This window comes from Oreochromis aureus, linkage group 22, assembly GCF_013358895.1.
Source record: "Oreochromis aureus strain Israel breed Guangdong linkage group 22, ZZ_aureus, whole genome shotgun sequence".
Lineage (NCBI taxonomy): Eukaryota > Metazoa > Chordata > Actinopteri > Cichliformes > Cichlidae > Oreochromis > Oreochromis aureus.
The window spans coordinates 34,649,686-34,663,414 of NC_052962.1; the positions used below are offsets into that span (position 1 = coordinate 34,649,686).

Here is a 13,729-nt window from a genome sequence, read left to right on the forward strand (position 1 = left end):
CTTTCTCTCTGTCTGTCTGTCTCTCTCTCGCTCTCTCTCAGGTCAGGTTAGCCACACCCACCACCGACACTTTGTCTTTCTCACCTTTCTCACCTTTCTCACCTGCACATAACCTGCAGTCAGTATTGTATTTGTTTTTGTGTGTCTCTGCTTGTGTTTTCTCTCTCTCTCTCTTCTGTGTGTGTGTGTGTGTGTGTGTGTGTGTGTGTGTGTGTTAGCTGGATGGATTTATTAGCTGACAAACTTGGAATTAGTAATTTCCAATGGGTGGAAATCCATAATAACATTTATTCCATCAGCTGCAGAACAATTGGACTACATAGCAAACAGTCTGTTTAACTGCAGACTTGGCCTGCAGTTAAATGTAGTAGTTGTTGAGAGTATACAGTTCACAGATAGGTGAACCACCATCTGTCCAACTATCATAGCTAAATGAATAATGATTCTTCCACTATACTGCAGTACTGAGATTTATTTACATATTAAACAAGCAACTCTCAACTTGATCACACCTTTCCACTCTGTTTGAAAAGGAGTGTGGGGTGTGGTTAAGTTGCACTTGTTAAAGCACCTGTGTCTGTCCCATATGATCCATACTGTGTGGTCCAAGCACAAAACACAGCAGAGCTACCTCACCAGTGCTTCTGCTGGAGTAAAAGCAAGATGCACACTGGGGAGTTAATTTAACTCTTCCAACACAAATCCTGGTTTAGCAGCTGTAATTAGAGGGAACAGGCGGACTTAAATCAACTGAGCAGCTAATCTGGCATTAATTTGTTACATTTGCCGTTTTCCTTCGCATGAAACAAAAAGTCGTGCAAAATAAACTTCTCTTTTCTTCCCACATACATATTCAAAATGAATCTGCATGTGGGAACAAAAATATCCAAGGCACACTCGTAGCTTTTGTGTGAAAGCCTGTGTGAAGTGTCATTGTAGTGACCTTGCTATTGAAGGCCACAGGTTTAATCCTTCTTGATTTTCCACTTTTATTTTCCTTTAGGAGCAGGTGAAACTGCCGTGACTGTTTTGGTTTCAACCATCATGGAAATCTGTCCTGGTACTCTGACTGCACTGCTGTCTCTGGTTTCAACCTGCACAAGTTCATCAGGGCATAACAGAGGTAACCAGCACTACATATTCTGTGCCACACCTCAGCGTATGTTGTTGTTGTTTAGGCTTTTTTATGTTTAAGACAAAAAGCAAAGATTTTATGTTTTGCTTGAGTTGTTTAAAGCTGTTTGATGGTGTTGTTCTTTGTGTTTCTTTTAGCTGTTTCTGTTCTGATAAAGAACTTTTGATATTGTTTACATTTCCGAGGTTTTGCTTAATCGTGATTGTTGTTCTGTTAGGCAGCTCGTCTGTTGCTTCAGTGACTATTTCTAAATTTTCCACCTTTTGGATGCATTTGAATTCTGTAAATGTGTGTTTGCAGATTACTCCACTGTGTGAAGCTTGATTTATACTACAGCATTAAATATTATACCCCACATGCTGTAGCCATACATGCTCCAAGAAAAGCAGCTACACGTCACAGCAAAGCAGAATGCTGTGGTAAGCATATTATAATATACACCTGATTATTACAAGAGTAATGCCCCTGCATCCATTTTCTTAATTGCTTATCCAAGTTAGGGTCCCTGGAGGCCTTGAGTGTGTCCCTGTTGTCATAGAGCTGGAAGCAGATTAAACCCTGGACAGGTTGGGAGTGTGTCACAGGGACCACGCAGAGAGAAATTATAGCAGCAATGGTAGTACTGCATTAGACCCCATTTGCCTTCAGAACTGCATCAGTTTCCCACAGCATAGATCATGTGAATCTTCAGTGTGTTTTCTATTCCTCTGTTGTCCAGTTTTGGTGAGCCTATATGGATTATAGCCTCAGTTTCCTGTTGTTAGCTGACAGGAGTGGTACCAGTGTGGTCTTCTGCTGCTGTAGCTGTGCTCCCTGGTTAAATACCTGCATACCTTGGTTGTAACAAATGGTTATTTGAGTTCCTGTTGCTGTCCTGTCAACATGAACCAGTCTGGCCATGTTTTCTGACATCAGCAGCGCATTTTCACCCAGAGAGCTGGTCATCTTTATGTCACTGCCTGAATGCACCCAGTTGCTGCCATGAAACTCACAGTTTAGATATTTGCATTGACAATCAGTTGAACAGGCATGCCTAACAAACTCACTTGTTCCTCATTTTCATTCTAACACTTCAGGTCTAGATTTTGAGCCAGTTTTTCTTTCTTTTAAAGCGTTTCATTTGTAAAGAAACAAATCTCCCAGTGTTTATTTCCTCATTCCAGTTTGAATAACCCAGTTTCACTTGTGACTGCAGAACAGAGCAAACCAGTTCAGCCATTTTAAGGCTCTACAGGGATCAAACACAGCCATAAACCATGCTGGACTGTGTTCACTGCTGATTAACACATGAGAGACTTTATGGCTAGTTTACATCTTTCCAGATTCTTTGAAAGCTTCTCTTTTGGTCCCTTGTTGCTGACAGGACTCTGCAGATCATTTTGAATTTCTGTACTTAAACAGTCTACATGTAAGGTGGACTGTTTTGCTTTTCTTTTGTCTGAGTTTTGAAAAGACACCGTTGTTATTGTGCATGTTTTCACAAAATTTGCATAACAACAAAACATGCCCCCATGCTGAAAATGGAACTATTTTGCATTCACCACCTGTTATTTAGCACTGAAAACACAAATAGAATAGAATTCAACTTTATTGTCATTGCACATGCACAGGTACAGGGCAACGAAATGCAGTTTGCATCCATCCAGAAGTGCTTTAGCCATGATATAGATATATTACAATATATATTAGCAATAATATAGATATGTAAGTATATTACAGAAATGGGTCTATTATGGTATGTTATATGTACACGGTATGAAGTATGTTATGAATATGCTATAACTATAAGTATGTACAGGCTGTAGTGAGTACAAGCTATGTACAGGCTATGAACAGGATATAAATATGAAAAACTATACAGAAATGTGAACTATGCAGGTTATGAACAGTTGTAGGATTAAAAATTATCGTATGTACAGAATGATTATTTACACAGAGCTATACAGTAGTGCAGTTAAGATAAGTGAGATATGTGGATAATTTCTACAGAGGCTGTATAAAGTGCTAGTGGTTGTGAGTGGTGGTTCAGTCCATGTTATTATTGTGTGTATGAGGGTACAGTTGTCCATTGTGTGTGTGTGTAGGTGGTTGTGGGTGTGTGTATGTTCAGTCCATGAGTTTAACGTGGGTCAGATGTCAGGAGGCAGAGTTCAGGAGTCTGACAGCTGTGGGGAAGAAGCTGTTCCGGTACCTGGTGGTCTTAGTCCGGAGGCTCCTGTAGCGCCTCCCAGAGGGCAGGAGGGTGAAGAGTCCATGTGATGGGTGACTGGGGTCTCTGATGATTTTCCCAGCCCTTTTCAGACACCGCTTCCTGTAGATGTCCTTTATGGCAGGAAGTGGTGCTCCGGCGATGCGCTGGGCAGTTTTCACGACCCTCTGCAACGCCTTCCGGTCCGAGGCAGAGCAGTTCCCGTACCAGACTGTTATACAGTTGGTCAGGATGCTCTCGATGGTGCAGCGATAGAAGTTCACCAGGATGTCTGAGGACAGGTGGTTCTTCCTCAGAGTCCTCAAGAAGAAGAGGCACTGGTGAGCCTTCTTGACCAGCTTGGAGCAGTTGGTCGTCCAGATGAGATCCTCGGAGATGTGGACTCCCAGGAACTTGAAGCTGCTCACAGGCTCCACAGCCGTCCCCTTAATGTAGATGGGTGGATGTGGGTCAGCATTCCTCCTGTAGTCCACGATGAGCTCCTTAGTCTTCTCGGTGTTAAGCAGCAGGTTGTTTGTGTCGCACCACTCAGCCAGACGATGCACCTCCTCCCTGTAGGCTGTCTCATCGTTGTCACTGATGAGGCCAATCACCGTGGTGTCATCTGCAAACTTAATGATGGTGTTGGAACCATCAGCAGGTCTGCAGTCGTGGGTGAAGAGGGAGTAGAGGAAAGGGCTCATCACACAGCCTTGTGGTACACCGGTGTTCATTGTGATTGTAGATGAGCAGCGGTTATCCAGCCGGATATGTTGGGGGCGGTTGGTCAGGAAGTCCAGTAACCATTTGCAGATGAGGGAACTGATGCCCAGGTCTGTCAGTTTCCTGATGAGTTGTGAGGGGTGGATTGTGTTGAATGCTGAACTGAAGTCTATAAACAGCATTCTGGCGTAGGTGTTGTTGTTGTCCAGGTGTGAGAGGACAGAGTGCAGTGCGATGGAGACTGCATCCTCTGTGCTCCTGTTCTGGCGGTATGCAAATTGGTGGGGTCCAGGGTGGGGGAGACAGGATTTGAAGTGTGCTAAGACCAGCTGCTCTAAGCACATAGTGATGATGGGGGTGAGTGCTACTGGGCGGTAGTCATTGAGGCTAGATGGGTTGGAGTTTTTGGGTATCGGGACGATGGAGGTGGATTTGAAGCAGGCCAGTACCACAGCGTGGGCCAAGGACAGGTTGAATATGTCTGTGAGCACTCCTGCAAGCTCCCCAGAACACAGCAGTGACCTCTAACACTGATAATCAGACTTAAACTAGGCAGTCAAAATTAGTAGCTAGCTAATTAGTGGCTTTTTTAAAAACTGCATCTTATCTACAAAAACAGGTCTCTGACTGCTGTTGGATGAATTAATAACATCTTATCTCAGGGTTCAATGACCAGGAATCCCCTCCAAAGAAACACTGGGGAGCATATTTTCATGACCTGGTTGGCCTGCAGCTCTTTAAATGTTGAGCAACAACTATATAGTTCAGTTAATATATTATTCACTTGGTATTTAGTCTGTCTCATTAAATCTGAGTTCATTTTACAGATAGCTTGGAGTACTGCAGGGGTAACCCCAGCTGGAACTATTTGTGTTAGTGTGTGTGGTGTGAATCCATGCCTTTCAGTGTATGTGTGTATGTGTGTGTTTGTGTGTAAGCGCGTCCTGGCTGTGCGTCCAGAGCAGTACTGGTATTGCTGAGACAGACGGTGAGCGGGTGGGTTTATTTTTGGGTCAGTGACAGTGTGTCAATGGCTGCAGATGCGTCGGAAAGGAAAGCTCTTAGATACAAGCAAACCCTGGTCAGTGTCCCTTCTCTTTGATTTCTCTTTTGCTCTGTCTTTCTCTGTCCTTGTGCCATTTGTACACCAGCCTCGATGTTTCATATCTAGCATGTGTCTGCAGTTTTGTTGCGGGAGTCCTGCATAACGCACCTGTATCGTCAGTGCCTATCCACACTAATCTGCGTTCTTGTGAATGAACAGCATGTGACAAGGTGATGTGTAACAACAGTATCGAACACGCGGGCGTGCAAACAGGTGCTCAGATGCTGTGCAGCTCCTTCGCCCCTGAGCGTGGCATGCACTTACACACTGTGACGCTGTCTCGCTACTTGTTTCCTACCATCTCTGCTGGCCACCTGTTTGCTACCCTCTCTGTGCCTCGCCTCTTAAGCCCTGCTTGGTCTTTGCACATGTAGGAAAGGCTTCTGTGACATGTGTATGTCAACAGTTTGTGTGTATTAGTGGGTTTTTGTGAGTGTACATGTGTGTGTCCCAGGTGGTTGTCCATATGTTTCCAAAGAGGGGAAACCTGACCATGCATTTGCAGCGTCGCTCATCTCCACCGTTCATGTGGCTGCTCGTGTCTTTTGGGACAAAGCAGTGTGAAGAGCGTCTCTCAACATCTGGCGGGTTTTCATTACAGCTTTGAGAGGTTCTGTTACACAACTCTCAATCTTCTTTTTGTTGTTGATGAGTTGTTTAGGATTGTGGATTAGGAGACCAGAGAACTGGAAACATTTTTGGATGTTGTTTTGTTGGTGGTGTTTTTCTTTTCCTAATATCTGATTTTTCGCTGTTAGCTTGTGATTTCTATTGAATAAATGTTTTTTTTACATCTACAATAATATGCAAAAGTTCAGCTTTTTGAGGTGGATCAGTGACACTCTATATTTTTATTCTGTTAGAATGGCTGTCATTGATTCATAGCTGATTCATTGATTCATGTCATAGGTCTTGGCCTTGCTGTAGCTCAGTTCATCCCCTGTCTGAAGCAAGCTGTTCGAACTCCCTTCCCTCTCTTTCTAAACCAACTTTCTTATGAAGAGCTTCCTCGTGCAAAACTGGTCCCTCGTGCAAACACTGATCTCTTTAGTTCAAATTTGGCTTTGTGTAATGTAAGCGTCTGGCACTTTAACAGTAAATATGGCAGAAAATAAGGAAAAGCATGGTGGGGAAAAGTGCATTGGTTTTCTTCTGATGTCACGGACCGGCTGTAAAACAACGGCCTCCAACCTTTTTTTGCGCCACGGACCGGTTTATGTCTGACAATATTTTCACGGACTGGCCTTTAAGGTGTCACGGATAAATACAACAAAATAAAACCAGTACCGCTACAAAAAAAAAATAAAAAGCTTTATTCATAACACACAGGAAAAGACCCAGGGAAACCTAGTTAACGATAAAAATGATAACAGAATAATGATAAAAACCGATACAAATCCTGAAAACCATAAATTTCACACCTGAGCCTCAAATCTCGCAGCCTGGTACCAAACGACTCACGGACCGCTACGGGTCCATGGTCCGGGGGTTGGGGACCACTGCTGTAAAAGATAGTTATGGTTTAATTGAATCATTTATTCTAAATGATTTCTGATTTTTAATGAAATTGAATAATATAATGATAAGAAAAGTTAGAAACCCTGGTACACAACTGAATCTCCAGCTTAAGAAACAGAAATCTCTCATGCTGTTACTGACAGATACATGCCACATTGTACTGGTTTGTGAAAGGAGTAGTACACATGAGTGTATTTCAGTGTAATAAGAAGAGAAATGCTAAACTCTTTTTTTGGCTTCAGTTGGCAGGATAACAGTTTTAACAGTCTGTAAACATCATAAATGTTCATTAGGTAACAAACAGTGGTGATTGCTGAGAATATGCCTTTATACACTTATCCATATACTCCACTGAAAATTGTTGTGATGAATCCATGAATTCAATTTCATGCTATATTAGATGGAAATAAACATTCTTTGCTTTCAAAAATAACGACGCCTTTAAGTGACATCACACGTTTTAGAGGTAGCTTGTATTTTTACTTTACACTGCTGAATATTTAAAGTCTATCAAGTTAGGATTTAAATCCCCCCACTCTCAGACCTTTCTGAAGGTCTATTTTATTTATACTTGCTTTCTGTATTTTTACTTTGTGTACTTGTAAGATACTCGTCCATGAAGCTACCTTTGATTGCAGTGCTGTCTTTTTAATCTCCTGAATCATTTTCCTGCTTAAATCATGGTTAGTTAAAAGGAAATAAAAATATATATATGAAAAAAATCACTCTTACAAACTAAGCCATACAGCAGCACTGCCTCAGTGGTGTTGAAAGGCTGGAATGTGAAGGCTGGTGATCAGAGTGACCTATAGAATTTAATGGCTGTTGAAATCGTATGCCTATGAGTATCTCAGACAGTGCACAGTTATCTAATCTGTCAGTGTGTGCGTTTGTGCTTTTGGATACTGTGCAAGCTTTGGTAACATCTTATTTGTCCTTTTTTTATTTGATAATAAAAACATTTTGACAGCGATTTCTTACACACACAGGACACGTGGCCGGAGAGTTGGCAGTCATGCAGAGAATGCATGGAGTTAAACCGGCCTCTATTTCAGAAGCGCTTCATATGCGTTGGGCTTGACTCAGATGATGACATATAGTGGCTTAACTCACATTCAGTTATATAAATCCCTCGCTGTACAGAGCGATACCTGCTCATGATGTGACATGATTCAGTTGGGAAAAAATATTACAAAAAGAACAAAAATAACCTCTAATTATCTTCCAGAACAGTGTGGCTAGAGACAGAAAATGCATCAGATTTATGGTTACCTGATTTTTTTTTTCTATTCTGTTTATGAAATGCACAAAAATACCCAGAAAATATGACAATTTCATTCAGTTTCTTTTGCAATATTTGTATAGATAATCAGTGGTTAGCGCTGTTGCCTCACGGGAAGAAGATCCTAGCTCCATCTCTGTTCCTCCACCTGGCCGGGTTTTCCTGTGTGTAGTCTGCATGTTCTCCCCGCGTTTGCGTGGGTTCTCTGGGTTCTCCAGCTTCCTCCCACAGTCCAATTCTAAATTGGACATAGGTGTGAATCTGAGTGTGAATGGTTGTCTATCTCTGTGTTAGCCCCACGGCAGGCTGACGACCTGTCCAGGGCGTACCACGCCTCTCGCCGCGTGACAGCCTGTAAAACCATCCTGAATTAGATTGGTGCCCCAGTTCCAGTCTATCCTGGCTGGCACTACCAACCCCTTATTAGAAGAGGTTAAGTTGCCACTGTCCAGCTGTAGGTGCTTTATGCCAACAAGCAGTAACAACAGATCAAAAAGGCATTTGTCCCATTTAAAATATTTAAAATATTTGTCAAGTTAAGAGGTCGATCTGACTTAAAAACCTGGACACTGCGTGGATATATGGTGATGACCTGTCAATCACAAAGTAACCACACTTTTAATCAGCTAAGGTTTGACATGTCATTCTCTATAAATGTTATATAATTTGAAAAAAAAATATAATTTTTTAAATGAGTCTCAAAACTAACCACTGAGCCCATAAGCTCATTAACAAAGTGTTTACTGAGGTCATAAATCAGTGGACAAGTAGTTTTATTTCTCTATTGATTGTTATGAAAATGGACGTCTTTTCTTAATAAGAGTCGCTCCCTGTTGGCTGTTAGAAATATTGCATTTTTTGGGAATTGTCCCACTTTTCAGACCCAGAGGTACGTCTGTCTTTGATATACTGAGAGTGTTTTGGAGCAGTTTTAATCCCTTCATACTTCCTTTTGATGTATTCCTAAAGCAGTTAGAAGAACACAGAGTAAATGAATGTGAGACATAGGAAAAACCGTGGAATACGATGAGGCATTGAAAGGTACGCTGATGGTGGGAGAGAGGTGTGGGAAGTGTAATGAGGAATATTGGATCACACTGGTCCTAAATTTAGCCCAGAGTACTGTTTCACCGGCAAAGAGAGAGAGTGGTGAAGAAAGGAATAAGAGTAGGGTGCAGTGAAGGAAGGGGCACAAGTGATTAGTGCAGAGTAGAGTTTCAGTGGTCAAGAGGAAAACAGGAAAGAGGTAAAGGGGACAGTGTCAGATTTCTGACAACATACAGTACTGCGCACAAGTCTTGAACCACACCTCATGTCTTTACATCTTGCTTCCAAGCAGCCGGATGTTCTTGGAATTTTTAAAAGTAGTCTTGAGCAGTAATTCTCCGGGATTTCTCAAGGTCTTTCAAACTTTTTCTTTGGACGTTGGCTGCTTTTTCATTAGTCCTTTTACTTTTCTTACTCCACTTAATCGCTTAACACTGACCTATGAATCATTTAAGCACTTAACTCAAGGGATGAATCAATGTTGTGTCAACACATAACAGACAACTTAGCAAAGAAACAATTTTAGTTGGTCATTTGAGCCAAAGCCTCATCATAAATCATCTCAGGCTTTCGAGAAGCAATTTTTAAGGAAGGAAAGCAAGAGGAAAAGGCTAAGGATGCCAAGTTATAAATAAAGAGCATTTTAAGGCCTTCATTTCTATTGATTGGATACTGCCAAGTGTGAATCTACTGCCACAAGGTGTCAGCAGCAGCAGCATTGTAGCAGCAATGACACAGCAGAAGTCAAATCTGGCCTAGGTTGAATTTTCCCTAGAAATTAGATGTAAAAATAACTGCTTAACACTGTTTTTAAAAACAGTAACTAACATAACTTCTTCCTTGGATAACGTTTTTTAACCAGTTGCTGAACGCTTTCATTTTCTGCATGTAATTGCATCAGTAGTGCACTAATCCATCCATCGTTTGCTTCCTGTCACATGGAATGCAGCTAGCCAGTCCTCAACTCAGTCATTTGTTTACTTTTGGTTGCATATCACCAGTTCTCACCCTCATATGCTCATGCACCTCTTAGCCTGTTTGTTGTTTCCGTGTTTAACTTGAGTGCTTTTATTGCATATTTTACATATTTTGTTCTTTGCTGGAGGTTGTTGAAGCAGCTCACTTCCTGGGTGCTAAATTGTCATTGGAGGCTAACATGCTGCTCTCATTCTCAGTGACTGGGTTTGTCTTGTTGTTGCACTCAGGATTGTCAAGGCGTGGCATCACCGTCTCACTAATACTCAGATATGACTCTTTTTTGCCTGAGAGAGTTCAGGCTGTGTTGAAGAATAAAGGCAGTCATACCAACTTTCATGCTCGTTGGAATTCTACAACCTCGGTTTTTGCCGTGTATACTCTTTGTCCAAGTTTATTTGCCTCTTATCCATTTTCCTAGCAAAATACAAGAAATGAAGTGTGACTCAAAAACTTCACACACATCATTAGTATGTGTGCAATTTGAATCTCTTAAATTCAGAATGTTTTTATTATTTGTCAGCCTAATTACCAATTTTTCCACATTTTTTCTGTTATAGTATTGATTCAGAGATTTTAATTCAGGATTCCTTTGTGCCATCTGTTTGCATGTTATGGGAATGATGAGAAACTCCTTTTGTAGAATGCACAAAGCATCTTTTTGTAATGTGCTTTTGTATTTTAAAAGCTTGTTTCACCCAAGTTAACTGCTGCTTAGATTAAAACAGCGCTACACCGTGTGATCCTTTTAACTTTTAACACATGAGCTCTGAGCCAAGACGTCCGTGCCCTGCTCTGTTGTTTGAGCCTGTGCTGTGTGCAGGCTTTCAGTTACAGTACTTTGTGTGTTATGCTGCTCAGGTTTCACCATGCATTGACTGCCATCTATGCACACACACACAGACACACAGCATGTCCAGCGCCTTATGTGCACGTGTGTCTGTGTATCTAAATCCATCCATCCGTCAGTCGGCCTGTCCGTGAACCTGCTAAATCAGAAGGTGTTGAAAGGATCACGCGTGGACGTTCAGAGTGTCGGCACAACTTACCAGCTTGTCGCTTATATTCCTGGGTTGCTATTGTCTGCTGTTCATGCACCAGGAGCACATATGAGGCTCGGTCCTGTATTTGTGGGGCAATGCTGGAGTTTCTTATGGTTCAAGTGTAAATGGGTAAATGAGCTGGAATCTCTGTATCGACTCTGCCTTTTGTATCTATGGAGTGAAAATGAAATTTAAAGAATACACAACCTCTATGACTGTGGTGACGACTAGGCCGGATCCACCTGTCAGGGAGGTTTTTACACATTTGCATCACATTTGCACCATAACAGAGTGAAACCATGGTAAAGGTTTCACACTCAGATTACATTAAGTGAAGTCAAACTTTACTTTCAAATACTAGTTTTAGTAAATTGTTAGATTGTGATTTAATACTATATAAAAAATACTAGTAAAAATACTCTTTATTTGCAGCTGTATGATGTAAATACATGACATCAGAGAATGAATATGATGAGCATATTGACTGTGCACCAAAGCATTTGTTGTCAGTATGTAGTAACACTAAGATGGCTACACTATGTGTAGTTTGTCTGTTTGTTGCATTTACAGTTTAGTGATTTTTGCTTTCCTTTCAGCAGCATTGCTTCTGTGTTTTAACTACAAGTAATCTTTCCTTTATTTTGTCTGTCCTTTCATTGAAATGAGCTTCCCACAGAGTGTGAATGCACTTTTCTTCCGTTTGGTTTTGCAGCAGATGACAGTTTACAATAGTTAGTGATTGAAAACAGAGACTGATTTCTCGATGCAGCACTCCAAACTAGTCCTAAACTGTTCAGCTATTTGAGAAAGAATAAAGTAAGAATTATGATAGCAGCCTTTACAGCATTCAAACTTGCCCTGTGTACAGTGAAAATGTAGTTTAGATACAGATATAATATTTGTTGATAGCATGTGAGACAGGACGGACTTTGAACACATGTAAAAGAATTTCGCAGATGTGCACATCAAAATATTTAAATATAAACACATTTTACTTCTAGTGGCTTATTTAGTTTATGCCTAATCAAATGATGAGCTGCTAGTCTGTCCCCCATTGGTCTTCTGTTGTCTGTGCAATTACTGTGTAATTTGCCAGCAGAAGAGCTGTCCTCTAGCTAGCAGTGGCTCATTTAAAACAACATATTTATATATAAGGTAGGCTTGGGCAATATAATGACATTTTCATCATCTATTCAGCAGCTCTCTGTTTCAAACACATGGCTGTGTGTGTGTGTGTGTGTGTGTGTGTGTGTGTGTGTGTGTGTGTGTGTGTGTGTGTGTGTGTGTGTGTGTGTAGTGCAGAATCTATGTCAGTATCTGTGGACAACCCTGCACAGGATGTACTTGGCCAATCGCAGGCAGTATATTTATCCAGACTTATGAACCAAATTTATAGGCGGGTGTAGGAGTGACAAGCCAGATGGACTAGTTAGAAGAACGTTCCTCGCACTTTGATTTAACTCATCAATCTTACAAAAGCCCAGGTGTCCCAGTTTCCCCCAACATTTAAGTGCATCGTGCATAAATGAATCTGTGTGGAGCTGAAAATGAATGAAAATGGTCTCTGATCTGTGCACACATTTAATAACCTGAAATGAAGAAAATGATCAGAAATCACAAATATTTTTAGACATTAATGTGCAAAGGGTGCTTTTTGAAAATCTAAACAATTTGATTTGTATGTTAAAAAAAAAATCATGTTTAGGTTGATTTGCATGTGTTTGATGTGCTCATACGCACTTAAATCTGAGTTTTTGTCCGTAGATCATACACTACATATATTTGCCACCACTTTGAGTCCTCTCGGGTCTTTATTGAAGTGAAACCCAGAGACTTGTAAATGTGCCGGTGAGAGCGTCAGAGGGAGTGACAGATGAGAATTAATCTCTTCCCCAGATGTCCCAGACAGTTTTCATGGAGTCTGTCCAGCGGTGATAAATCTAGAGGCAGAGCCCATGTTTCCGTTTCCATTAGAGCCGTTTGGCTCAACACGTGGTCCTGTCTAATTTTAAAGTGAACCCTTCTTTGCCAGGGTGCCAAAGAGAAAACACTCCTCATTCTCACTGTCTCAGGAACTACCTGTGCATGTTCATGTCTGATGGATGAGTCATGAAAAGACAAAAATTGTTAGCTGATCGGTTTACTGATCATTTGGCAGCTCTATGGGGAGTACCAAGAAAACCAAGGAGGCTCCGGCAGACGGGAGGCCACACGCCTGCTGACAGAGAGGCAGATCAAGAAACATCGGACCCACCACTGCAGCCATGCCAGGACACGGCACGGACACGGACATGGGCGCCGTGGCCAAAATGGATACCACAGCCGCCATCAATACGGCTACTACAGCAGGCAAAGGAACAGGCGTCAGTCCAACATGGAGACCGACGCTGCTGATGAGCAAACAGCTGAGCCCGACCTCGCGTCCTCTGTGAAGAAGAAGCGCTCCTACTCCAAGTGTAGAGGTGAGATGAGGTAAAAGTGAAGACAGGAAATGATGCTGTGTGAGTGCCACGTTTAATGCTTCTGTGGTGTGTTGGTTTCTGCAGACTGCATAGCACGAGTGCAGCGATTCCTTGTGACCAGGTTGGGAGAGGACTGGATCTTCCTGGTTCTCCTGGGCATAACAATGGCACTGGTCAGCTGGACAATGGACTACGCCAGTGCAAAGAGTCTACAAGGTAGGACTGTGAAGCAAAAACACAAGTCAGGTGTT

At 41.8% G+C, this 13,729-nt stretch overlaps 1 protein-coding gene across 1 annotated transcript in view; it reads left to right on the forward strand.

Moving 5' to 3' along the window:
• The first annotated feature begins 5,046 nt into the window (after positions 1-5,046).
• The window catches only part of LOC116312243 (chloride channel protein 1-like), a 58,407-nt gene continuing 49,724 nt past the window's right edge, over positions 5,047-13,729 (forward strand). The window contains exons 1-3 of the mRNA XM_039605974.1: positions 5,047-5,127; positions 13,175-13,478; positions 13,563-13,694. Of these exons, the coding sequence (XP_039461908.1) occupies positions 5,077-5,127; positions 13,175-13,478; positions 13,563-13,694 (487 nt within the window). The 5' untranslated portion in view covers positions 5,047-5,076. The remainder of the gene's footprint in view (positions 5,128-13,174; positions 13,479-13,562; positions 13,695-13,729) is intronic.